This window comes from Panthera pardus, unplaced genomic scaffold, assembly GCF_024362965.1.
Source record: "Panthera pardus isolate Hobbes unplaced genomic scaffold, ASM2436296v1 HiC_scaffold_8, whole genome shotgun sequence".
NCBI lineage: Eukaryota > Metazoa > Chordata > Mammalia > Carnivora > Felidae > Panthera > Panthera pardus.
This window is the reverse complement of record NW_026527013.1, coordinates 154477466-154504295: the sequence shown is the minus strand read 5'-3', so window position 1 is coordinate 154504295 and position 26830 is coordinate 154477466. Positions and strand designations below refer to the sequence as shown.

The 26830-nt window shown below is 38.2% G+C and overlaps 1 protein-coding gene across 5 annotated transcripts in view; it reads left to right on the top strand.

Annotated features, from left to right (window-relative positions):
* The window catches only part of BRAF (B-Raf proto-oncogene, serine/threonine kinase), a 168012-nt gene that overhangs the window by 125468 nt on the left and 15714 nt on the right, over positions 1–26830 (top strand). For all 5 annotated transcript variants that reach the window (XM_019452951.2, XM_019452950.2, XM_019452952.2 and 2 more), the window contains 5 exons: positions 769–853; positions 1702–1878; positions 20166–20212; positions 21036–21154; positions 24726–24857. In XM_019452951.2, the coding sequence (XP_019308496.1) occupies positions 769–853; positions 1702–1878; positions 20166–20212; positions 21036–21154; positions 24726–24857 (560 nt within the window). The remainder of the gene's footprint in view (positions 1–768; positions 854–1701; positions 1879–20165; positions 20213–21035; positions 21155–24725; positions 24858–26830) is intronic.

Sequence of the window (26830 nt, the reverse complement as noted above, 5' to 3'; positions counted from 1 at the left end):
GAATAGTGTCCAGTTTGGGGCTATTACGAATGCTGCTGCTGTGAATATTCTTAGTACATGTTGTTTGGAGAACATATGTTCCATTTTTGCTGGGTATATACTTAGGAAAGAATTGTGGGACCACTGGATATACATATGTTCAGTTTTAGTAGATGCTGCCAAAAGTGTTTTAAGTGCTTGCACCATTTTACACACCCACTGGCGATGTGTAAGAATTCTGTTTCACATAAAATTATTTTTTTAATCTTCCTGAGCAAAAGCAAGTGATCCTTGGATTTGAAAACCATGTTAACTACTCTGATAAAGAAGCTCTGCAGTTTTCTATTTCAGCCAAGCTTCATTGGCCCTGTCATCAATAGTTTGTTTTAACATTCAGATAATAAAAGCATTTGGTTTAGTATTGTTAATTAATCAGGAAAATACCATGGGTACTTACTTGGTTAAACTACATTTCTAGGGGAAATACAACATTGGCTATTGGGGGGGAGGTGGTATTTTGAAATACTAGTATAGGAGTGTCATTGTTCATTTAGTTTTTATCCTTAGAAAATTAATACATTTTAGAAGTTAAGATCTCATTTATTTGCAATTTAATAATGGTATGGATTTAAGGCCATGGTAATTAGTGAAAATATTCAAGAGGTTTATATATATGTGTATATATATATATATATATATATATATATATATATATATATATATATCTTTTTTTTTTTTTTTAAGTTTAAAAAATTGGAATGACATTTGGAATGACAACTTTTTTTTTAGGTGATGTGGCAGTGAAAATGTTGAATGTGACAGCACCCACACCTCAGCAGTTACAGGCCTTCAAAAATGAAGTAGGAGTACTCAGGTGAGCCTGTGTGCATTACTGTTTTCCAGAGAAGTTATCTTTATCTTCTATTTTCCAGTGATAGCCACTGTTGGCTTTACAGATTTACTAAAAGTGGATAAGACAGAGTTTGAGTATACTATGTCTTTAACCGTATTGTTTAAGTGGTGTACAATATTATATGGTATAACTGATAGGAAAATTAGTCCTAAGGTGAATTAATGGAAATACAATGTTCTGATCATGAAAAATCCTATTTCCGCTTATGGAAAGAATACTCTCAAAATTCTAAATTTATCAGAACACATTTAAAGATTGTGTCAAGCCCTGGGACTTGAGGAACATTAACAAACTAGAGAATATCCAGGCAGGGACAACTTAGATGAGGAGGATTCTGAAACTGTAACAAGGGGAAAACAGTCGATAGAACTGAGTATATTTGGGTCCACAGAAGGCTATTATGTTCAAGAAGGTACAGACTTTGTTTTATTCCAGAGAGCAGAACAGGACAGCCAGTGGCGGAAGTTGTAGGGAAATAGTTTTTTCTCAACCCCAAAGAACTTTTTAATACTAGAACCACTTTCAAAAGGGGGGTAAGGGTGAAAAAAGAAGCTGCAGTCTCAGTGAAGAGCTTTGCACAATTGAAGGTATTTAAGCAACTTCAGTTGCCTGTTGTGAGGTATATTAAAACCTAAGATCTTTCTGCAAGGGGTAGGATATTAGACTAGACAATTCCTAAAATAATTTCTAAACTTATCCTTCCTTATGTTCTAACATCTTCCTGATAATCAGACTGCTTTGGTCCACTTTTTTAAGATTTGCTGAAGTTTATCGACATTTACTATTTACTGACATACTTCCTTTTACAGGAAAACTCGGCATGTGAACATCCTGCTCTTCATGGGCTATTCAACAAAGCCCCAGCTGGCTATTGTCACCCAGTGGTGTGAGGGCTCCAGCTTATACCACCATCTCCACATCATCGAGACCAAATTCGAGATGATCAAGCTGATAGATATTGCTCGGCAGACTGCGCAGGGCATGGAGTAAGTTCCATTCTGTTAAATCTCTTGTAAATTGTTTTTGAAGACCACTGATGGTATTTTAAAGGTTTTAGCTAATATTCTTTTGGGTTGCTTTTTGAATTACTGTCTAGTAACATAGGAACACTTTTAACTAATGGCTAAAAATATGATATTAAGAAATAAAATGTCTCTCTAGTATATCTTTAGTATAGTCTTCAAAAACATGTATCAAATATTTGATAACAAATACGTGACTGCAATTTTATGTTTAGCATGCAATGATTTAGTATTGAAGGTTAACAAAACAAAATAAGCCAAAAAAACAAGAAAGTCTACAAAAAAGTCTTTAACAGTTACTGAAGTATACAAAATAATTAAGTTATCCTTTCAAATTATTTTCTCCATGTACCCATATTTTTTATTACAAAATGTCATCTGAGTGAAATAAAATAAAATGAAAATCTGCATTCTGATGCTTTTTTAAGGATTCCAAGTTGAGTTGTTCATATCTGTTGAATTTTGCTATGTAATTTAAAAGATAAAATGTTGCTTAAATAGAATTTATCATCGGTCACAATAGGGAACCAACTGGGAGGGATAAATTTTGCATGCAGCTCTTAAGTACAAATGAAGAAGGAAATCAAAAGGTAAAAATTAAGAATGAATTTTGAAAGTACTTAGATGAAAAATTTTAAGTTAGTAGAATACAAGTTTAAAAGCTCTATGGGTAGTTTAAAAATATGTATGTATCTTATATTTTATAGTATACAAATGGCTTTTATTATGTCATTTAATCTTTATAGTGCTATAAAGTAGATTTTTTTTTTTTTTTTTTTTTTTTTGCTTTTAAAGGTCAGGAAACTCAGGCTTTTAAGTGATGTCTATAGCTGCACATTTAATAAATAGCAGCAGAGTTGTTTGACTCAGAATCTGACTTCCAAGCCATTATTCTTTCCCCATATTCACTATGCTACTTTTACATTTTAAAATTAGAATAAAAGAGTAAAAGTGTATATAAGCACCAGTACCTAGAGCTCTGACTCAAGGTCACTTAGTGTGTAAGTGTAGGACCAGGACTGAAAATCAGATTGGGCTCTTAAATCTTCCCACTGAACTATCACCCTCCCTGTCTCAAGACTATGTAATATATCTAAGTAATTTACATTGTTTACAAGCCTGTGGTCAGCCAGAATGCTTATTGCAGCAAATGATTACCTCTTCAGTAACATTCCCACTTACCCACTAGACTTCAAACAATGTCAGCCTTTCATATAAGTTAGAATCTGAATCTGTTCAAATCTGAAAGGTATATTAAACTCTTGGAAAGAGTAAACCGTGGCAAAAGTAGTAAACATTGATAAGAAAACAAAGCTTATTCTGCTCCCATCCCACCAGTCTCTTTGCTGTTTCTTCAAGCCAAGCATCTTCCCTCCTCAGCCTTTGTACTGGTTATTTTTCTCTTTGGGATACTCATTCCGGAAATATCCATAGAGCTTCTCCCTTAGGTCTCTGTTTAAATGTTACCTTTTAAAAGAAGGCTTCTCTCACTCATCATCTTATGTAACTAAGATTCCTACCCCACCGATGATACTTTTTGTATCCCTATCCTTTTGTTTTTGAGACTCAGCTGTATCGGACATATTTGTTTATCGTCTGTCACCCCCACTAGAATATAAGCTGTATGAGATGAGGGGCTTTGTTGTGTTCATTGTTTTATCCCTATTGCCTAGAACAGGGCCTGGCCTATGATAAGTACTCACTACAGATCTGTTATACACACACACAAAATGAAAGAATGATTACACATAACTGCATATGATTGCTGGTTTACCTTTTGGAAGAGAGAGAAGCATATCAAAACAAGTGTCAAGGAAAGAGAAAATGGTCAAAGAGAATAACAAAAGAATAAGGGGGGAAATGCTTTTGCTATAAACAGAGGCAGCAAAGAATAGTACTAAAAATTGTTTTTAGAAACAGTGATGGGTAGGGCATCTGGGTGTCTCAGTCAGTTAAGCATCTGACTCTTGGTTTCAGCTCAGGTCATGGTCTCATGGTTTGTGAGTTTGAGCCCCGCATCAGGCATTGTGCTGATGGTGCAGAGCCTACTTGGGATTCTCTTTCTCCCCCTCTCTCTGTCCCTCCCCTACTCGTGTGCATACGTGCCCACGTGCTGTATCTCTGTCTTTCTCTCCCTCGCTCTCTCTCTCAGAATAAATAAATAAACACTAAAAAAGCAGGAACAGTGATGGGGCAGTGGAATGCCACTATTGATAAAGACAAGAAGTACAGTAGAGAGAACATTATCAAATTGCAATAGTTCTGTAGTCTGGGGAATAGTCAGTGAAGAGGCATAATATGATCCCATCACTTTACAGTTTGGGTTCTGTAAGCATAAACCTTTGCATCTGTCTATTCCAAAACACTTTGGTTATATTTTTAGGTAACTCTGACTATATAATGAGTATACCTAGTTATGAATTCAGATCATTCTATAAATTTATCATAGATTTTAATAGCTAAAAAAGTATTAATAGTAAAATTTAGGGGTGCCTGGGTAGCTCGGTTGGTTGAGCATCCGACTCTTGATTTTGGATTAGGTCACGATCCCAGGGTCGTTCGATCGAGCTCCATATCAGGGGTGACAGCCCAAAGCTTGCTTGAGATTCTCTCTCTCTCAAAATAAATAAACTTTTTTTTAACTGTAAATTTTAAGCCCTCTAGCAAGAGTTTATTACCAGCTTTAAATGAACCAAAGAAGATACAGTTCCTATTTTTTCTTTCTGTTCTTTATAAGACAGTAACATGCACCCGGTTAAATGTATTAACACATCTTTAGTTTCTAACGGCTTTGGCAGATGTGGGTTTCAAGTTAAGGTGACAAAGTTTTGCTGTGTTTTGAAACGCCACTAAAACTACAATCAAGGAATTTTTTTTTTTAAGCATGAACATATAAGGACAGAGATAACAGAGAGGAAGGAAACAATAACAACATTTTGAAAACCAGAAAGCAGATGAAGTGGTAATGGAATTAATGTACCTAAAAAAAGCTAAAGCCTTAGTTGGCAATGGGGAAATAAAGGCCAACCTGACACCACAGGTTCCTCAAAAGTGTCAGGAATTGGCAGTGCCGGCTGCCTTCAGAAGAGGGGAGATACGTAAGTGAGAGAGCATATCTGCAAATCTTCTCTAAATCCTGCGTCCTGCTCTGGGTCGCTGGGTGACTGCCCCCTCCCTGCCCTACTGTAGACTTTTATATTCTCTGGAGAGAGGAAAATCAGTTATATCTGGACTGGGGACATGGGCATGGAGATTTTGTCAGAAACGGGGGTTGAGTGACTGTTTCCGGAAGGATGAATGGAGAGTTCCCCAGCACTCTGTTTTCAAAGATTCCCAGCCAAATGCTGGCAGCCAAACCTTCCCCTTTAGGCAGGAGATGGGAGAGTCTTCTCTGAGGAATCTTATCAACCGAGAGAAAAGACCCAAAGGTAGGGACATCAGGGATTCCACTTAGATCACTACACAGGGAAGTTAAAAAACAAGAAGCCCATCCATATGCTCAAACCTTCCAGACAGTTTTTTGAACCTTCATTTAGTCTGAGTAAGACAAATTGTCTCTGGATCATCAAATGTCAGAGGTAAAGGGTGGGATGCCAATGACAGAGACCAAAACAAACGGAGTTAAAGAGGCAACAAGGAATAAACAAACACAAGGCAAGGAGAAGAGACACCTCTCTCCCCCGAATACCTACCAGTTTCCTCAGAGATGAAAGAAGATTTTTTATTCATGAAGCAAGAATAGATGCTTTGTTAGAAACATTTGGATAATAACAACAACGGCAGTGTTAAAATGTTGATATTGTAGCCCAGCACAAATTATATGCTTTGTACTTATTTAAACTTTTAAATGTCTGATTCCTCCTTCCCTGTCCTCCACCATCATTTCACAAAGGACAGAGCAAGCTAGATGTAGCTAACCGATAAGTCCATAGTCTATTTAAAGAGCCACCCTATTAATAGTGTACTTTTGCGAAGCCCCCGTTTCAAAATAGTCTGCCACCTGAATGTTTTCCAGATGTTGTTGATCTTTTCTGAATACTTTCTGAAACATATTATTTTCCCCTAACTCCTTCCCAATTTGAAAGGATACAGTCAGCCACTGCTCACACAAAATGTATTTTGAAGTCAGAGAGTATAAGCAGAATAAGGATACAGGGTGCTGGGGTTGTAGTCATTCATAGGATAAAACCGTTAGTAATTAGGAAACTGAATCATTAGGACTTTCAGATGTGTCCCCTTCATTGGATTACAGAATATAAGCAGATGGGTGACATTTTTCCTGTGTGATTTTGTCTCCTTTCCTCCGTGAAGGATCATTTCTGATTGCTAGGTTTACCTGAAGAGAGCAGAGTTGTTGTAATGGTAGATAAGGAGAGTCTCATTCCCCCCGAATCAGGGCTAGTATAGTATGTTTATCATCTTCTCACCTGACAGTCATTGACCTTAGGGCCAAGGTGTTTTAAAAATGTTGTTACTAAAGAAATTTCACAAATGATCAAGCTGTCATGCCATTTCCTTGCAGGACTTTTAATTTCAGTATAATACTTATTGTATAACTTTTCATTTAACTTTATCAGAAAATTTACTAGGTGTTAAATCAAGAGAAAGTTGTGGTCTGTTGTTGTACCCACAGAAGTGTGATAATCTGAATAAAGATAATTAAAAGTAATTTGGGGATAAATCCTCACGATGTACTTTTTTAAAAAATAATGAAAAGTATGCCTCTTTACTTAAAAACAAACCTAGTTTTGGGAATGCAAGCTGGTGCAGCCACTCTGGAGAACAGTGTGGAGGTTCCTCAAGAAACTAAAAATAGAACTAGCCTACGACCCAGCAATTGCACTACTAGGCATTTATCCATGGGATACAGGTGTGCTGTTTCGAAGGGACACATGCACCCCCAAGTTTATAGCACCACTGTCAACAATAGCCGAAGTATGGCAAGAGCCCAGATGTCCATCAGTGGATGGATAAAGAAGATGTGGTATATATATGTACAACAGAGTATTACTCAGCAATCAAAAAGAATGAAATCTTGCCATTTGCAACTACGTGGATGGAACTGGAGGGGATTGTGCGAAGTGAAATTAGTCAGAGAAAGACAAAAAGCATATGATTTCACTCATATGAGGACTTTAAGAGACAAAACAGATGAACATAAGGGAAGGGAAACAAACATAATATAAAAAGAGGGAGGGGGCCAAAACAGAAGAGACTCATAAATATGGAGAACAAACAGGGTTACTGGAGGGGTTGTGGGAGGGGGGGATGGGCTAAATGGGTGAGGGGCACTAAGGCATCTGCTCCTGAAATCACTGTTGTGTACTATATGCTAACCAATTTGGATGTAAATTTAAAAAAATAAAATTAAAAAAAGATAATAAACCTAGTCAAAAAAAAAGATGGAAGGATGAATTAAAGCTGAAAAGAGGTGAACGTGTATCAGTGATTGAAAATAATTCCAGTTGATCAAAGAATATTTAATTATAGTGAGCATGATTTTCCAGTGGATAAGAACAATGATACAAAAGAGGGTACTGGTAATCAGAAAAATAAAAACTAAAACAAGTACTATTTTTCACCCACTGGGATTAGCAGAATACCTGAATTCAGACAGAATTGCGTGTTGAGAAAGATGAGGGGAACTGCATACTGGCACCTGATGCAACCGGCCACCCCTGGTGTGCTCCAGAAGGTCTGATAAAATGGAGAGTACCTGACCTGCCCCAAGAGATGCCAGCTTTTGTTCCATAAAAGGTTTATATGGGAAGAGATGTATTGCAGGAAAATATATAACAGTGAAAAATTATAAATTTAAATGTCCATCAGAGGACTTGGATGAATAGAATATTGGCACCTCTGTGCAGGAGAATAATACACAGCAGAAATGAATTATGTATCAGCATTAGCTTTAACATACAGTATCAGGTGAGCAAAGCTATAGCACGAGACCACTTGAAATTTTAAAAACAAAACATTTTTATATGTGGGTTTTTTTTTTTTTTTAAGAGAGGTGTACATAAGTATGCAAAAGTATTAAAATAAGGATTAGCAGACACACACCAAATTGAGTAGTGGTTTGCAAGAATGGTGGAAGGGATCAGCATGGGGACAGCTAGCAGGGAGAGAAGAGCAGTTGTTTTATCTATAACACGTTGATTATTTCTGTCTTTTAATTTAAAACAAAAGACTCCATAGTTGTGTTTTACTTTCGTAAGTTTTATGAACTGTGAAAACCGGGAGGCCAATGTGGAAAATTTTTAACAGAATTAATTATGGTGAGAAATACGAGTGATTGCTGCAGTGATTGCCTTTGGTGCGGTTCTTAATTTCAAAATAAAAGTCATTATAGGGAATACATAGTCACTGGAGAACACCCAGGAAATGTGAACATAAATCATCACCAGTAATCCGCCGAGAGATAATCACCATTAATATTCTGATGTGTATTGTGTGTCCTTTCAGAATTTGGTACTTAATAGTATACACAGTGAGTTATGTTGTTGTTCCAAGTATGGACTCGCACTGGTTTTACCTTTTTTCATTCTTATTTTAAATATCTTTCTTGATCAGTAAATACTGTTTTGACCCCACCTCTGCTACATACTAGTAACTTACCCTCTCCTTCTGTTTTTTATACCAGCTACATTCTCTGGTTTTTTATATATGCAGTAATGTGTTTAGCAAGTACTTACTATGTGCCAGACTTTGTTCTGTGTACTTACATATGCTACCTCATGTAATCCTCAATAGCCCTGTGAGGTATATCCTATTATTATCCCCATTTACTTATAAAGAAACTAGGGTTTAGAGAGATCAAGTAACCTGGCGCCGACACTTTGGTGTCAGAGTATATTCCTTTACACGTTGCTGCTTCTCCAACTTAGTCTTTTCAACACCTCAAGTGGGCTCTTAATGGAATACAGCAGCCATACTTTTTTTCAAGATTGTTGGTTCTTACTTTCTCCCAGAGGGTGTCTTACCTTCTCTATCCTCAAACCTTCAACACCTCTCCTCCAAGAACAGTCAGCTGGTTTCCTTGCCTGTGATTTCATTGAAAAAATTAGAAGCACCCACCACATCTGCCCACCCGCCTGTGTTCATGCTCAGTTTTTCTGCCTTATCACTAGGAGTGAAAGCCAACCCTTCCTTTTCATATGCTAGATCCCCGTCTTATTTCCCCTACTCACTGACATCTTTGGAGTAAATCTCCCCTATTCATCTTCAGCTTTTCCTTTTCTACTGGATTTTCTTTCATTTAGAAGATCTTCCTTATAATGCACATTTGGCAGAATGTTGACAATTGTTGAATCTAGGTGGAGATTGTAGGGTGATTATTGTACTATTCTTGCAACTTTATGCTTAAAAATTTCTTAATAAAAAGTTATGGAGGACCCATCCTTGATTCTACTTCCCCCTCAAGTTACCACCTCATTTTTCTATTTACAGTAAAACTTGACAAAAGAGTTGTTGATATTCACTCTGTAATTTCTCTTCTTCCCTTTTATTGTGGATCCCACCTGGTCAGGATTTTGTCCCAATACTCCACTGAAATACTTCTTAGTGGGTCCAGTGGTTAGATTTACAGTCTCCATCTGTTTGTACTGTCAGAAACATATTCTGCAGTTGATCATACCCTTCTCCGATGAAACCCATCCTTAATCCCTTGCTACTCAGAATCTGGTCTGAGTAGCATCTGTACCACTTGGGAGCCTTTTAGAAATGCTGAGTTTTAGGGGTGCCTGGGTGGCTCAGTCGGTTAAGCATCTGATTCTTGATTTAGGCTCAGGTCATGATCTCACAGGTTGTGAGTTCAAGCCCCACCATGAGTCTCTGTGCTGACAGAGCAGAGCCTGCTTGGGATTCTGTCTCCCTCTCTGCCCCTCACATGCTGTCTCTCTCTCTGTCTCTTAAAAATAAATAAACATTAAGAAGTATTAGTGAAAATGACATTTAAAAAAAATTTTTTTTTTTTTTTTAATTTTTTTTTTTAACGTTTATTTATTTTTGAGATAGAGACAGAGCGTGAATGGGGGAGGGTCAGAGAGAGGGAGACACAGAATCCGAAACAGGCTCCAGGCTCTGAGCTGTCAGCACAGAGCCCGACGCGGGGCTCGAACTCACGGACCGCGAGATCATGACCTGAGCCGAAGTCGGCCGCCCAACCGACTGAGCCACCCAGGCGCCCCTAAAAAAAAATTTTTTTAATGTTTATTCATTCTTGAGACAGAGACAGAACATGAACGGGGGAGGGTCAGAGAGAGGGGGAGACACAGAATCTGAAGCAGGCTCCAGGCTCTGAGCTGTCAGCACAGAGCCCGATGCGGGGCTCGAACTCTCGAACCACGAGATCATGACCTGAGCCGAAGTCGGAGGCTCAACCGACTGAGCCACCCAGGTGCCCTGCGAAATGACATTTAAAAAAAGAAATGCTGAGTTTTAGGTGCTACCCCAGATCTTCTGAATTAGAGACTGTATTTTAGCAAAGTCCCTAAATGATTTGGATGCATATTAAAATTTGAGAAGCACCCTTCTCCTGATTTTCCTTCTACTTCTCCTTTGTAGCTAGTTCTTCCTCAACGCTTGAACCTCGCTGAATGTTGGAACTCTCCAGGAATCTCCATTCTCTTGGTGATCTCATCCAGTTTCATGGCTTAAAATACTGTTCAGTTACCACTTATATGCCCATCACCATCCAACTCACTTCCTCCGAACTCCAAACTGTCCTATCCACATTGCTTGACTGTCTAATGGACATCTCATATTTAGTGTGTCTCCTACTGAGGACCTGACCTTTTTCCTCAAGCCTGCTCTTCCTACAGTCCTTTCATCTCAGTAACTGGCAACTCTGTTCTGTCAGCTGCTTATGTCAACATTTTGTAGTTATCTTTGACTCCTCTCTTGTTGGCACACAATACACCCAGCCTATTATCTCCTGTTCACTCTGTCTTTAAAGTATATCTAGAGGGGTGCCTGGGTGGCTTAGTCAGTTAAGTGTCTGACTTTGGCTCAGGTCTCGATATCATGGTTCGTGAATTCAAACTCTGCATTGGGCTCTCAGCGCAGAGCCCACTTCGATTCTCCTGTCTGCCTTTCTCTCTGCCCCTCCCCTACTCGCACATGTGCTCACACTCTCTCTCTCTCAAAGATAAGCATTGAAAAAAAATTTTTTTTTAAATCCTGTTTTCATTTTTGGGGCAGCTGGGGGGCTCAGTCATTTGAGCGTCTGACTTCAGCTCGGGTCATGATCTCACGATTCATGGGTTCAGACCCTACGTTGGGCTGTGCACTGACAGCGCAGAGCCTGTTTTGGATTCTCTGCCTCCCTCTCTCTCTGCTGCTTCCCTGCTCATGTGCTCTCTCTCAAAAATAAACAGGGGCGCCTGGGTGGCTCAGTCGGTTGAGCGTCTGACTTCGGCTCAGGTCATGATCTCGCGGTCTGTGAGTTCAAGCCCTGTGTAGGGCTCTGTGCTGACAGCTCAGAGCCTGGAGCCTGCTTCGGATTCTGTGTCTCCCTCTCTCTCTGCCCCTCCCCCAGTTGCATTCACTCGCTCGCTCTCTCTCTGTCGAAAATAAACATTTAAAAATAAGTAAACATTGAAAAATTAAAAGAAAAACGTATACCTAGAATCTGACAAATTCTCATCTCCTATTCTGCCGTTCACTCTGATTCAAGCCACCATTAACTCTTGGCTGACTTAGTGCTCTTCTTCCACCCTTACCTACCTTCAGTTTATTATTGTTCAGCACCCAGAGTCTTTCTTGAGACTTAACTCAGGTTATGTTGCTCCTCTGGCCTCCGAGCGTCTCACATTTCACTCAGAAAGAAAGCCAAAGTCCTTACAATAGTTCCTCAAGGTAACCACCACCACAATCTCTCTGCTTTCGTATTACCTCTCAATTCATTTACTGCTCTTCCTTCTTGCTCCCTCTGTTGCAAGCCAGTTTGCCCTCTTGCCGCTCTTAGAATTTGGGAAGCGCGTGCCTCCCTTAGGGCCTTGCCCTTGCTAGTTCCTTTGCCTTCTATGCTCTTATCCCATATCTTCGTGACTCTCTCCCTCCCCTCCTTTCAGGCTTTCATCAAAAGGTCCTTTGAAAAGAGGCCCTCCCTGCCCTAAAATCACAACCCCCTGCCAACTCATCATTTCCTGTCCCCCCACTCACAGAATACTGACACATCTTTTTTCTTTTCCATCTTCTGTACTAAAATGTAAGCACCTTGAGGTAGGGCTTTTCCGCTTTATCTTCAAGACTTAGAACAGTTGTTGCTTAGCACATAGTGGGCTTTCAATAAACACGTGTTAAAAGAAAGAAGAAACCCCTTCACAGGTGCCTGGCTGGCTCAGTTGGTTAAGTGTCTTACTTTGGCTCAGGTCATGATCTCACGGTTCTTGGTTTCAAGCCCCTCATCATACTATGTGCTGCCAGCATGGAGCCTGCTTTGGATTCTCCCTCTCTCTCTCTCTGTCTCTCTCTCTCCTTCTGTCCCTCCCCCACTGATACTCCTCTCTCAAAAATAAATAAACATTAAAAAATTTTTTTTAGAAGGAACCCCTTCAAGGTAATCATTATTACCTCCATTTTTTAGGTTAGGAATCTAAAGCTAAAAGGGATTATGTAAATGTACCCAAGGTCATATGGCTAGTAAGTGATGCAGTTGGAATTCCAAACCCATGCCCTTTCCACTCTGTCCCTCTGGTTATGTCTCTTACGTCTTCTTGGCTCTGGTTTTCCCCTTAGTATAAGTGCAGTTATTGCTGTTTTGCTTGCCTCCCAAAGAAACACAAAGTGGGGTTTTTTTTGTTGTGTTGTTTTTTTTGCAGTGATGCAAAAAAAAATGTTGTTTTTTTTTGCAGTGATGCAAAAAACAGTGTTGTTTTTTTTGCAGTGATGCAAAAATATCCTGAAAACTTTAAAAGGCTGTATGTGTACATGAGGGTGGTAGAAATTTTTTTCTTATAGAAGTTTTACAGTTTTTGCTTTTAGTTTTAGGTCTTAAATCCACTTTAGATTGATTTTTGAGTTTGGAATGAGATGAGGGTTGAAGATTTTTTTTCTCCATATGGATATCCCAGCAGAATTTGTTGAAATGACTATCCTTTCCTCCACTGAGTTACCTTGCTTTTACAAAAAAAAATAAATATGCTTCTGATTTTGGACTTGTATTTGAAATGAACTTTTAAAAAGAATAATAGGGTTTTTGCTATTCCATCAGTACCATGATATTCCATGTTTATAAAACATTCCCACTTATTATTTTTAGGCCAATGTTTTACTTAGAAGGTTTGATTTTCCAAGGGGGATTATACCCTCTCTAATGCAGGTCCCAGCTAGGAAACAAAAAACACATAGAAGTATCATATTCATTGATTAGGAGATTCAATATTATTAAGATGTCTTCCTTCCCAAATTGATCTGTAGATTTCATTTTAACCCCAGTCAAAATATCAGCAGACTTTTCTGTAGAAATTAACAAGTTGATCATAAAATGTACTTGGAAATGCAATGGCTAGAATAGTCAAGAAAATCTTTGCAAAGTTGAAGGACTTCTAGTGTCAGATTTCGGAACTTTGTATAAAGCCACAAGGCCATGTGATGTTGGCATAAGAATGGTCATATAAATCAACAAAACAGAATAGAAGGCCTAGAAATATATCCATAAGTCTATGGTCAGTTGATTTTTTTAACAAGACGTCAAGGCAATTCATGTGGAAAAGGTAGTCCTGTCAACAAATATTGCTGGAACAAATGGATTTCCATAAATAAATAAACAAATAAACACACGATTAACCCTTACGCAACACAAGACATTAATATTAACTTGAAATGGATTAAAGACTAAAAGTTGAAAATCTAGATGTTCTAGAAGAAACATTGGGGAAAATCTTTATAGCCTAAAGAAAGACAAAGATTTCTTAGGATACAAAAAGTAAGGATCATACAAGAAAAAATTCATAAATCGGACTTCATCAAAATTTAAACCTTTGCTTTTTGAAGACACTGTTAAAAATGAAAAGATAAGCCACAGATTTTAAGAAAATGTTTGTAACATACATTATCTGATTAAAAGACTTGTATCTAAACCATACAAGAACTCTTACAACTCAGTAGTTAAGACAAAGTATCCAACAAAAAAAGTGGGCAAGAGATTGGAGTATTTTATTTAAAAGGCATAAGAATGGCAAATGAACATGTGCAAAGATGTTCAACATCAGTAGACATTAGGGGAGGTAAATTAAAACTCCAAGACACCACTCACTACACACCCACTAGAATTCTTACCATCAAAACCAGCCATTCCGATTATTGATAAGGTTTCTAGAGCAGCTAGAGCTCTTACGTGTTGCTGGTAAGGATCTTAAATGGGACAACCACTTTGGCAGTTTCTTTTAAAGTTAAAAAAACCACATGAGCAATCCTGGTCTTAGTTATTTACCCAAAAGAAGTGAAAGCATAAGTCAACAACAGAGACTTGTACTTGAATGTTCATAGTATCTTGTTCATAATTGCCAAAAATCAGGAACAACCCAAATGCCCAAGGGCTAAATGGTTAGGTTGTGGTATGTCCATAGTCTGTAATACTGCATGCAGCCAGTGTGTGAATCTTAGAATCATGATGCTGAGCAAAAGAAGCCATAGATTTTGTTTATGTGATGTTCTAGAAAAGGCAAAACTAATCTCTAGTGGCAGAAATCATTATCAGTGGTTGCCTGAGCTGAAGAGGGTGTTATTAATTGCAGAAATACCTGAAGAAAGTTTTGGGGGTGATGGATATTCTTCATGTTGATTGTGGCTGGTCATTATACAAGTATATATATATTTGGCAAAACTCAAACCGTACATAAAATTGGGTGCATCCTGTGTTGTAGACAAGTTATACCTTAATAAGTTTGATTTTTTTTAATGCGATAGAAACCAAAAACTACCTAAAAATGGATTTTAGGCCACTCAGAGCACAACACAGCTGGAAAAGGTGTGAACTTCACTTCTTACGTATTTTAATTATTTTATTTTTTTATTAATTTTTTTTAACATTTATTCATTTTTGAGAGACAGAGTATGAGTGGGGAAGGGGCAGAGAGAGAGGGAGACATAGAATCTGAAGCAGGCTCCAGGCTCTGAGCTGTCAGCACAGAGCCCAGTTTGGGGCTCGAACTCATGGACCGGACCGTGAGATCATGACCTGAGCCGAAGTCAGACGCTTAACCGACTGAGCCACCCAGGTGCCTGATATTTTAATTATTTAAAATATAAATTATTGTTTAAAGTATAAATGATTGTTGACTGCAGAGGAGTAGCAGAGTCTCATTCCCTTCAGTCTTACTCACTTTGCACAGTGTGGTTATGAGGAGAGTGGAGAGCATCAAAGCAGAAGGGACACTGTAATTGAAATTGTTTGGATCAAATATTGTCACCACCTTCATGCATATTAGTCCCGTCAGCTGCCACACCCTCCCTAGGTTTCTGGGGAGAGATTCAGCTTGCTACGTGAAGTCTAATGAACATTTTTGAAATTGTGTACCATTTGGTGAAACGGGATTCAAATGCTAATGTCTTGGAAGCCAGTTCTTTGGTTTTAGAAACAGTTGAAAATACAAGAAAAGAAGAGTGAACTTCAGTGAGAGACACTTGGGACTGTTACAAACAGGCAACACCGATAAATCAGGCAAATACTACAGCAGATGTAGCCTTAACGATTGCATTTCAGCAAGGCGTTTGAGTGATAATTCTCATGATGGCGTTGAGAAGAGGATCAAGAGATGTAAATGCATGGAGAATTGGACTAGGTTCATAAGTGTATGACGATCATCATCCCTGAAGCTATTAAGCTGAAGGAGATTTTTGTTTCATTCTGCTGCTGAGTATGACTAGCATGTTTACACATAACTTAGGTGAGGGCATCAAGAGCACACTGATCTTTTAAAACTTATTTTTTAATGAAAACTAAAATTTCAATCAGCTGAGATTATAGGCCATGTCTACAAGATAATCGACATCTTACCCAAGGTCAGAAAAGAAAGATACACATACAAATATAGGATGGGGAAACTGTTGTGTAGGACCAATGCAAGAACAACCCTGTAGGGTTGGAACTGAATATAATTTTAATAGAAGTCTGTTGAGTGACTGTGGCTGCCATAACACTCTCAATAATGGCTGATATAATTTTTTAGCCCACATAAGGAAGATGAAGATGAATTAAATTTTGTTTTGTTTTTTTAGATTCCACATCTAAGTGAGAGCATGTGGTATTTGGATTGCCCTGTCTGACTTGTTTCATTGCAGATAATGCCCTCAGGGTCCATCCATGTTGTTGCAAACAGCAGGATATCCTTTTTTGTGGCTGTATAATATTCATGTGTGAGTGTGTATGTGTGACATTTTCTTTATTCACTCATGAACACCAAGTTGTTTCTGTATCTTTGCTATTGTGAAGAATGCTGCAGTAAACATGAGGGTGCAGATGTCTCTTTGAGAGCCTGGTTTAAATTCTTTTGGGTATCGGGGCGCCTGGGTGGCTCGGTCGGTTAAGCGGCCGGCTTCGGCTCAGGTCATGATCTCAAGGTCCGTGAGTTCGAGCCCCGTGTCGGGCTCTGTGCTGACAGCTCAGAGCCTGGCGCCTGTTTCAGATTCTGTGTCTCCCTCTCTCTGTGGCCCTCCCCCGTTCATGCTGTGTCTCTCTCTGTCTCAAAAATAAATAAGCGTTAAAAAAAAAATTTTTTTTTTTTAAATAAATTCTTGGGGCGCCTGGGTGGCTCAGTCGGTTAAGCGGCCGACTTCGGCTCAGGTCATGACCTCGCGGTCCGTGAGTTCAAGCCCTGCGTCGGGCTCTGTGCTGACAGCTCAGAGCCTGGAGCCTGTTTCAGATTCTGTGTCTCCCTCTCTCTGACCCTCCCCCGTTCATGCTCTGTATCTCTCTGTCTCAAAAATAAATAAACGTTAATAAATAAATAAATAGATAGATAGATAGATAGATAAATAAATAAAATAAAATAAAATAAAAAATAAATTCTTTTGGGTATGTACCCAGAAATGGGATTACTAGATCATATGATAATCCTATGTTTAAGTTTTTCTGAGGAACTTGCATACTGTTTTCCATAGTGGCTGTACCAGTTTACATTCTCTTCAACAGTGTACCCTTGAAAGAATTCCCTTTTTTCTGCATTCTTGTCACCACATCCTGTTTCTTGTTTTTTTGATAATAGCCATGCTAACAGGTATGAGGTGATAGCTCATTGTGGTTTTGATTTGCATTTCCCTGATGATGAATGATGCTGGACACCCTTTCATGTACCTGTTGGCCATCTGTATGTTTTCTTTGGGAAAATGTCTGTTTTTTAATCAGTTTGGGATTTTTGCTATTGAGTTCTACAAGTTCTTTATATTTTTTGGATACCCCCTTATTAGATATATGACTTGCAAATATTTTTTCCCATTTGGTAGGTTGCCTTTTCATTTTGTTGGTGGTCTGTGCCCTTTGCTGTGCAGAAGCTTTTTCGTTTGACGTAGTCCCAGTTGTTTATTTTTGCTTTTGTTGCCTTTGTTTTTTGGTGTCAAATCAAAAAAAAAAAAAAAATGATTATCAAGACTGATGTCAAGGACCTTGCTACCTATTTTGTTTTCCCTAGGAGTTTTATGGTTTCAGGTCTTATGTTCAAGGAGAAAATTAAGATGAGAGTCGCTCTAGTTTGTGTTGATCGGATCAAATCTAGAGTATTGTATTTACTCTTGAGGCATCATATTAAGCTCTTAAAAGAATGTTAAAAACCTGAATCTTGGATAATAGCTTGAAAGAAGTAGCATAGAGAACAAATTTTACTAGATGATTTGCCCAGCTTTCAGATTAAATGATTCTGTAGGTGGATACTTTTGCTTCAAGGAAGGAAACTCCCAAGGGAAACCTATCAAGAAGATGTGATACTCATTTAGTTTATAGCATGTTTTTTCTTTCTTGCTACTTTTATAAACCTATAAGGTTCTCTTTAACATCTTTGAAAAGTTAAGAAGGGAGTCCAATTTGACTGCTTTAAATAATGGATAGACTTCTGTATAATCTATAGTAAAGTTAATTTATTCTTGTTCCCTTCCCTACCCTCAACCAGTAAAGGATTACCCAAGGATAAGGGGGTGCTGTTTCAGGTTGCAGCTGTATATGACTTTGGCCTGTGTTAGATTTATATTGTCCACCTTCTACTAGGGTTATATCACTAGCTCAGCACTTGTATTTATATCTTGTTAATTATCTAGTACTTTCCCATTCAGAATTTTTTTCTCCCCTCAACCCTCTGGTTACATTTCTATTTACTTTATTCTTGCTATATTTCTTTGTATCAGATTCGTTGAAAAAATTGACAACATCAGGAACACCTTTATCTTCTCTTATAACTTAATCATGCTGCCATATAGTTCATTTCTACCACCCATTTGTTGTTGTTTTTAATTTCAAAGAAAACAATCTCTTTTCAAAGACCAACACTTTTTCTGTGCATTAAATACCAGATCTCTGACCAAAGCACCAAGCTCCGCCACTGAGCACCATCACCATTTGTTCTCCTTTCTTTCTGAAGAGGAGACAAGGTCTCCCCATCTTGAAAAAGCATTTGATTGAGGCCCCTTTCTCTCCATCTGTACCTCTCTCTGTCACTGCAGAACTTTTTAAGCAAATGAGACCCATAAATGACATCATGTTTTCCTTCAACATAAGAGAGAGCGGGTGATAGAGTGAGATTGAGTTTAAGAAGTCATGACAACAAGAAAACTTTAAAATGCAGTAATCTATGCAGGAAGTAAACTGATACAAGAGAGAAATTGGAAGAGAAGGAGTTACTTTGTATAAACAGTAGTTTGAAATGAAAATTTTGTCTGAGAAGAAAGTTTCAAAATCTTGATCTCTGGGAGAATGAGGAAGTTTAAATGAAGATGTAAAAGCATAAATAAAGCTTAATCATTGTAAATCTTCCATTTTTAACTGTTTATTACATAATTTTGATTATACCATTTAGACTTTAAAGTGTCATTTTAAGGCAAAATTTGTTTCCTAATGGTCATTGTCAAATTTCAGAAGTCTCCTGTATCTTTTCTCTGTAGTATCAGATGAAGAAAAATAACTTTGACTAGAATATTATATGCATTTCATTGTAGTTCACTCAACAGACATGTTGAATACTTACCATATGCCAGGCACTGTGCTAGGCCCTGGAGACTAAACAGAAGTAAAGTAGGCAGAGCCCTTTCCCTCAGTGAACTCAAGCAGTTTTTAGGGGTAACAGATAATTTAAATTTATCATCGGCTTTAAAATAGACTCACTGGGGACGTTATATAGCACGTTTCCTCCTCACCATTTTTGTCTGTTTTGAAAATTTAGTCTGTATTACTTAATTTTCTCTTATTATATGCTATTTTAAACTAATCAACAATAGGATTATTTACTGTGGCCATTAGTAGCTAATTTAAGATTAACATGTCTGGTAAAGCTCCTCTGTATTTTTAAGAAGGTATTTTAGGGATGCCTGGCTGGTTCAGTTGGTGGAGCATGCGGCTCTTAATCTCAGGTTATGAGTTCAAGCCCCATGTTGGGTGTGGAGATTACTTAAAAATAAAATCTTCAAAAAAAAAAAAAAGAAGAAGGTATTTTAGTAATGTATACTACTACCTTTAAAATGGTTTTATCAATCAAATCTTCATATTCTGGTGGAAACCAAAGGCACAGAGGGAAAAATACATGAATCAAGCTGTTAAATAATTACTACATGAGTGAACACTGAAAGATCACTTTCAGTTGAGTTAATCATGGGAAAGCTTCATTCAGAAGTTAGAGTGAACGTTCAGTCTAAAAGGATAGGAATGAATGGGGGAGAATAGAATGAAAGTTCATTTGGGGATGGGTTTGGGAGGGGAGCATCGATCACAGAGGTGGGATTAAATATCAATGTCTGTTGAAAAGACACGGATAAATAGGCTTGGCTGGAGTGAAAGGTTTGTATTGGTAAATAGTAAAAGATGAAGCAAAGTCTTTTAACACAATACAGGATTTTGGCTGTACCGTAATAGTAATATGTTCCTATAATCCTAAATTCATTGACCGTTTATTTTAATATTCTTATGTAAAGAGGTTATCATAATGTATAGTTTGCAGTTGTATCATAATTTTGAATAAGTCTTTATTTACACCCCTAAATATGTTCTATAGATTTTGAGGCCAGAGTCTTTACCCCTACTCAGGTTGAAATGATGTTTTGTTTTTCAGTTACTTACACGCCAAGTCAATCATCCACAGAGACCTCAAGAGTAATAGTATCCTTCCTGAAATTTGTCTGCGAAGTTTGAAAACATCCTGACTTTTTCTTCTGCATTTTGTCTTCACATTATGTAAAAACAATTTTCATGCTAAGTTCAATATACTGTAAAGAGAATTAATAAACGGGTTTGCATGAGAGCATACTGAAGCAGGATACTACCACCTGCTTTTGGTTTCTGAACTTTTGAACATTATCAAAAAAATCTACCAAGTCTTCCTAACAGTAGTACTCTTTTGATTGCGTGCCTCCACTCTGTCAGCTCCATAAAACGGAGAGTTGCGCAGCTGCCCACTCATTTCTGTCAGTGCTCTGACGCTGCCCCCCAGTGGTGCAGATGTAACTGAAAGTTGTAACTTACGTAACGAGGAGGTGAGAAAGACATATTTTTCCTTCTTCCTCCATAAACCCAGCTCAAGACCCTGTCCGCCAACTAAACTTCATTCCAGTGAAGAACCTTTGTGTCTTTGTCAGCAGTGCCAAAAGAATGGATCTGTGTTACTGAAATCTAATGGGAAAGTTTTCACGATTTCCCAGAAACTCAGGAAAGCATCTCACCTCACCCTGCCACATTTCAAGCCCCAAAAATCTTAAAAGCAGGCCACATAGGCCAAACAGAACTAATTATTTTTTAAAACATATTTGTCAACTTTAAGAGGAAGTAGGAAGAACTGTACTTTTTAAAGGAATATCATTATTACCAAGGAAAGAAAATCATATTACAGGCTTATAGAAATTAGATCTCTTACCTAAAATTTTCATAATGCTTACTTTGATAGGAAAATGAGATCTATTGTTTTCCTTTACTTACTACACCTCAGATATTTTTCTTCATGAAGACCTCACAGTAAAAATAGGTGATTTTGGTCTAGCCACAGTGAAATCTCGATGGAGTGGGTCCCATCAGTTTGAACAGTTGTCTGGATCCATTTTGTGGATGGTAAGAATTGAGGCTGTTTCTCCATTAATGAAATTTGTGGACCCCGCGATGCTGCTGAACTACTAGAAAATCATTGAAGGTTTCATAATGCCCAGTATTCACAAAAATCAATGTTGATCTTATTTTTTATGTAAATAGATTTTAACCTTTTTCTTTACCTTTACAAAAAGTATTATGATACCAGTTTCAGTACATTTCAAACAAAATATATGTATTTTATAAACTGTTTAAATTTTACCCAGAATTGGCTCTAAAATATCTTGTGTTCAAAATGTTCTGTGTACCCTGTTGCAAAAAGAAAAAAACAAGTATGCCATTTAAGCAGGTATGATCTGCAGCAGTTATTAAGGTTTTGCTAAGAGAACTCCTCTTTTTTGGGAGAGAGGCTGTTTCACAATCTTATTTAAGCCTAAATTGGCAAGTACTTCCGTTAGACTAGAAAGAACCTATAATTATGGGGCAGCTGGGAGAGGAAAGACAAAAAAAAAAAAAAAGGTAGATTTTTAACACTGTCAGCCATGTGCTGCCCTGCATAGCTCTTGCTTTATTCCTATTTCTGCTTTGTTGGAAAAAAGGGAATGAAAACTTCAGTTACTTTCTGCAGGCTCTGAAAAGGGCAGGCATAGGAATCAACCTCTAAGCTGGCTGTTCTTAAAAGGGACTCTGAGACCCTTTTGGAGGTCTTCAAGGTCATCCCTGTGTAAAGCCACATTTGGTTTCATGTTCTTCAACCAGAAATGACACATCACAACAGATTGGATGCAGCAACATATATGTGTCTGTAGCTGACTCTGTTAAACCAGTCAAAGAGAATTGCAGTACTGTTCTCACTGAACTGTTTTTGGTTTTGAAAATACACTTTTCATTAAACATGGGTCATCTGTGTTAACATCTAATGGCTGTTGTTTTATTATTTATGGAATTACTAAATATTTTAACAGTTTCCCTTTAGGTTTAAAAATGATAAATACCTATGTATGCCCTTGGGATCTTCAGTAATTTTCAAGACTAAAAGAGGCCTGAGACAAAAAAGTTTGAGAACCGCTGCTCTCAGCTGAATATAGGATGTCCCCAAGCCATTAGTGCAATTTGAAGGTTTAAATAATTGAATCTGCACAAAGACTTTGGGACACGATGCTGGAAACAGAAAAGCTGCAAGGGCTCTTGAAGCCACATTTGCGTATATTCCCCGAACTATCCATAGCAGTCTCCAGGAAGGGAATTCCAAGATAGATGTCTGAATCAGTGAGGAAAACTTAGGGTTCAATTCGGCTATGATTTCTTGTAATAATAACTGGAGTTAAGGCCAAGTAGCAAGCGGAAGGAGCTCACTGGACTTAGAATTAGGAGATTGGTACTTAAGTGCTCTATTTGACTCTTAGCCTGCATGTTTGTTAACCTCCTCCACATCTCTCAGTTTTTAATGTTGGTTGGACTAGTGGATTTCTAATACCTTTTCTGTGTCTAAGATTCAGTAATTAGAGCTAGCTAGGTTTGTGACTTTGATTATTCTAATTGTTTAATAAGTCATTATAAACCAGAGGCTAATTGATAATTGTAAACTGGATCTCACGCACCTTTAAGTCCTACACCTTGTTACAAGATGGCAGTGTATCCTAGGGAGGGGTGGGCTGGCAGATATTAAGTACTGAAATTATAAAACCTAATATTAAAAAGAAACAATTAATACATGTTTTAAAGGTGTGTTGATCTTAACTAGTGTGGACGAGAGGCTCAGTTAAATCTCCAGGTTTGTCCTTTTTTCAAAAACCGTAGTTTTATACAGTTAGTAGATTATTATACATGAAGTGTTACATTTTCTTCTAATTTCTTTTTTGTTGATACCTAGGTAGATTGGTTCATCCTTTGTTCCATCAAGCTGAGTTCTAATACAAGAGTAGCCAATAGTACACTTAATTATTGAATAAATCCTTTTGGGTTGATAGTGCCTTCAGAAGCAAATATGGAACATCCGTAGACAAGAGAGAAGAGTTGGGTCAGGACTAAGGTTATGTAATTCTCTGAACTATTTACAATAGTCTTCTCAACCTTGTTTTATTTATCTTAGAGGGGAAAGACACCTTTGTGAAAATTTTTACAAATTAAATCATTAAATTAATTGAGGATCTTAAATCACTAAATTAATTGAGGATTGATTATGCGTTTCTTGTAAATAGATGACATACAACTTTACATCAAGCCATCTACCAACAACAGTGAGGTAAAACTAAATTTTAAAAAGACATTTAGTTCCTCAACTGATTTATTACTCTCTTCCTCTCAAAACTGTGTTCTGGCTTTTCAGATTGTGTCTATCATAACCAGCCTCTCAGTATTCTGGCTTGTTCACTATAGCACAGTTGTATGTGGTTTATTTTGTACTATATTACTAAAAGCAGTTAGTAAGATGTTTGACCAAAGGAAGTAGACAGTCTTCTACGCCCCCATCCTTCCATCAGGGCCTCCGCACATCTATCAGTGGTTCTCAACCTTGGTTAGACATTAAAATCATCTGGGGAACTTAAAAAAACAACAGTGCTTGGATCCCCTCCCCAGATTCTGTTCTAGATTGTAGTCTGGACATTGAGAGGTTAAAGTCTATACAGGTGATTGTGATTTTCGGGTAAGGCTGAATGTCATTGCCTGCCTTTTGAGAGAGTCTGACTGGCCTTACCCTGACCTGTGACCAGGAATCTTGTTCCAGGTCTTCCGGCCATTTTTGCAGTCAGTCCAGGTTTTGGTATCAAAGTAACGCTTTCACAAGAGTTTTTATTTATACTCTGCAATTTCTCTAATGAGACAATTCTTCCAAATGAAACAGAACAGAAGATGCAAGGTGAAGTAATTCCTTTAAGCTAATATTTAACTGACCATCTATTGTATTTTATGTAAACAGCCAAGAAGAAATTAAGTATTAGAGTACAGTGAGTGAAATGTGTAAAAATGTAGCAAATATGCTTTGGTCTATAGCTTTTCCCAAGAAGCAAGCAGCCAAGATTCTTTATACCATCTTCTAAGTCAACCTGCTGTCTCTTGTTTTTGTTAATAAAGCATCCACAGCATGTTGACAATGCTTTTGGAGGCAGGAGTTTTACCAGTATTCTCTAAGGTGCCCTGAGACGAGGAAAACCATTGTACCAAGGGGGAAAACCAAAATTCTAAGGCAGTTACCATAGTGGTTGTGCTACTCCCAAACATGAACACAGATCTAAAATTTCTTTACTGAATCAAGAATGGGAAATGGGAACTGATTCTTGATAGGACTAGTCCTGGGAAGGATTCAAATAGCAATGACAGGATTTTGTGCTGAAAGAGGATGGCTGATAAAATTATAAAATCTTAGTAATGCACATGGAATCTCGGGTAATACCACCTCTTTCAGAGTTTACCAAGCACTTTTCTTCTTGATCAGTTCTACTTCTTTGCCCATTAATAAGAGAATTGATTGCATATTAGATGAATTATTTAATGGCAAAAGCATTGTTCTGGGAATTTTAATAATCTGCTTTTCAGTCTATTCAGTTGAAGTTGAAGAATAAACAAGAATATTTGTCTTTTTGTGTTCTGACAGGCACCAGAAGTAATTCGAATGCAAGATAAAAACCCATATAGCTTTCAGTCAGATGTATATGCATTTGGAATTGTTCTCTATGAATTGATGACTGGACAGTTACCTTATTCAAACATCAACAACAGGGACCAGGTAAATCTTTACCATCTCTTGGGGTTTATTTTACTATATGTATAAAGAGTCCAGTTTGGAAGCAACTGTGTGGCTCAGTCGGTTAAGTGTCCGACTTCGGCTCAGGTCATGATCTGGAGGTTTGTGAGTTCAAGCCCTGCATCCGGCTCTGTGCTGACAGCTTTGGAGTCTGGAGCCTGCCTGCTTCAGATTCTGTGTCTCCTCCTCTCTCTCTCTCTCTCTCTGCCCCTTCCCTGATTGTGCACCTTCTTTCTTTCTCTCTCTCTCTCTCTCTCTCAAAGTTAAATAAAAAAATTTTTTTAATTAAAAAAAAAAAAGACTCCAGTTTGTTGCAAGAAAAGAAGCGTTGAGTCCGGGTAGGCATGAAAAATGGGTATCTTGATCTTTGTTACCAGTTTTGGAAACTTTTGGTATACTCTCAGCAATAGTAGCTGCATGTAAGGCCTCTCCTTGGAAGCTCAGTGCTAAGTGTTGTGATGGAGTATAGCTCCTGATGTTCTGACTAGAAGCTAGAGCTGCAGCGGTGGGTGGTGGTCACATCTCTTGACCGAGCTCGGCCAGAAGGAGGCGCTGCCGCTGCAGCGACTGGGCTTTATGCCGTCTCTCTGTTCCGTCACCGCTTGTGCTAAGCGGCCTGGCTGTGCTGTTCTTCATATCGGATTCTTGTGAACCTAGTACGGTTTCTCCCTTTTGTTAACTAGGTAAATGGAAAGACTTATTTCATGCTTTCCATTTTTCTAGAAGGAGAATTCTAATAGGAAATTTTTGTGCTTATTTCTTCCTAAGTTCCTGTTCTCTGTCCTTTACCTCCCCCACCCCCGCCCCACCCCCAGTACCCAACTTAGCCTCAGGCAGCTCTTTGCCTTTTCTGTCCCAGCCGCATGAAATTCACCAGGACTTTGACACTAACCAAGAAAATGAAATTGTCTTTACTAAAATTATCTTGTATACCTCAGTATGTAAAAAAGTGTGTGTGTGTGTGTGTGTAGAGAGAGAGATTGCAGCAGTTCCACCATTAATATATTAAAAAACAGGGGCTCAGTCAGTTAAGCGTTCGACTTTAGCTCAGGTCATGATCTCACGGTTCGTGAGTTCGAGCCCCGTGTAGGGCTCTGTGCTGACAACTCAGAGCCTGGAGCCTGCTTCGGATTCTGTGTCTTCCTCTCTCTGTGCCCCTCCCCAACTCGTGCTTGCTCTCTCTCTCTCTCTCTCTCTCAAAAATAAATAAACATTTAAAAAAATAAAAAATAAAAATAAAACAATAGTTGACCATATAAACTATAAATAATATTTATACTTTGTACCGTGGTTTGCATCAGCATTACTTGAGTAAGGGCTCCTGGGTATTTCAGTTGGTTAAATACCCAACTCTTGATTTCAGCTCAGGTCATGATCTCACAGTTCATGAGATTGAGCCCCACATTGGGCTCTGCACTGACAGCTTGGAGCTGCTTGGGATTCTCTTCCCCTTCCCCCTCCACCTCTCTCTCTCTCTCTCAAAATAAGTAAATAAACATTAAAAAGAAGAAGAAGAAGAATTACCTGGGTAATTTGTTTAAACATAGAGATACTAGAGCAGATTCTGATTCCATGGAGTGAAGTCCAAGCACCTGCTTTTTTAATAAGTTTGCCAGGTGATTTTTTTTTTTTTTTTTAAATTTTTTTTTCAACGTTTTATTTATTTTTGGGACAGAGAGAGACAGAGCATGAACGGGGGAGGGGCAGAGAGAGAGGGAGACACAGAATCGGAAACAGGCTCCAGGCTCCGAGCCATCAGCCCAGAGCCTGACGCGGGGCTCGAACTCACGGACCGCGAGATCGTGACCTGGCTGAAGTCGGACGCTTAACCGACTGCGCCACCCAGGCGCCCCGCCAGGTGATTTTTATACATACCGAAGTTGAGAATCCCCAATCCAAAGAATAAAAAAAAATCCAACAGTATGAATGTGGTATGTGTTTTATCATAAGCTCTC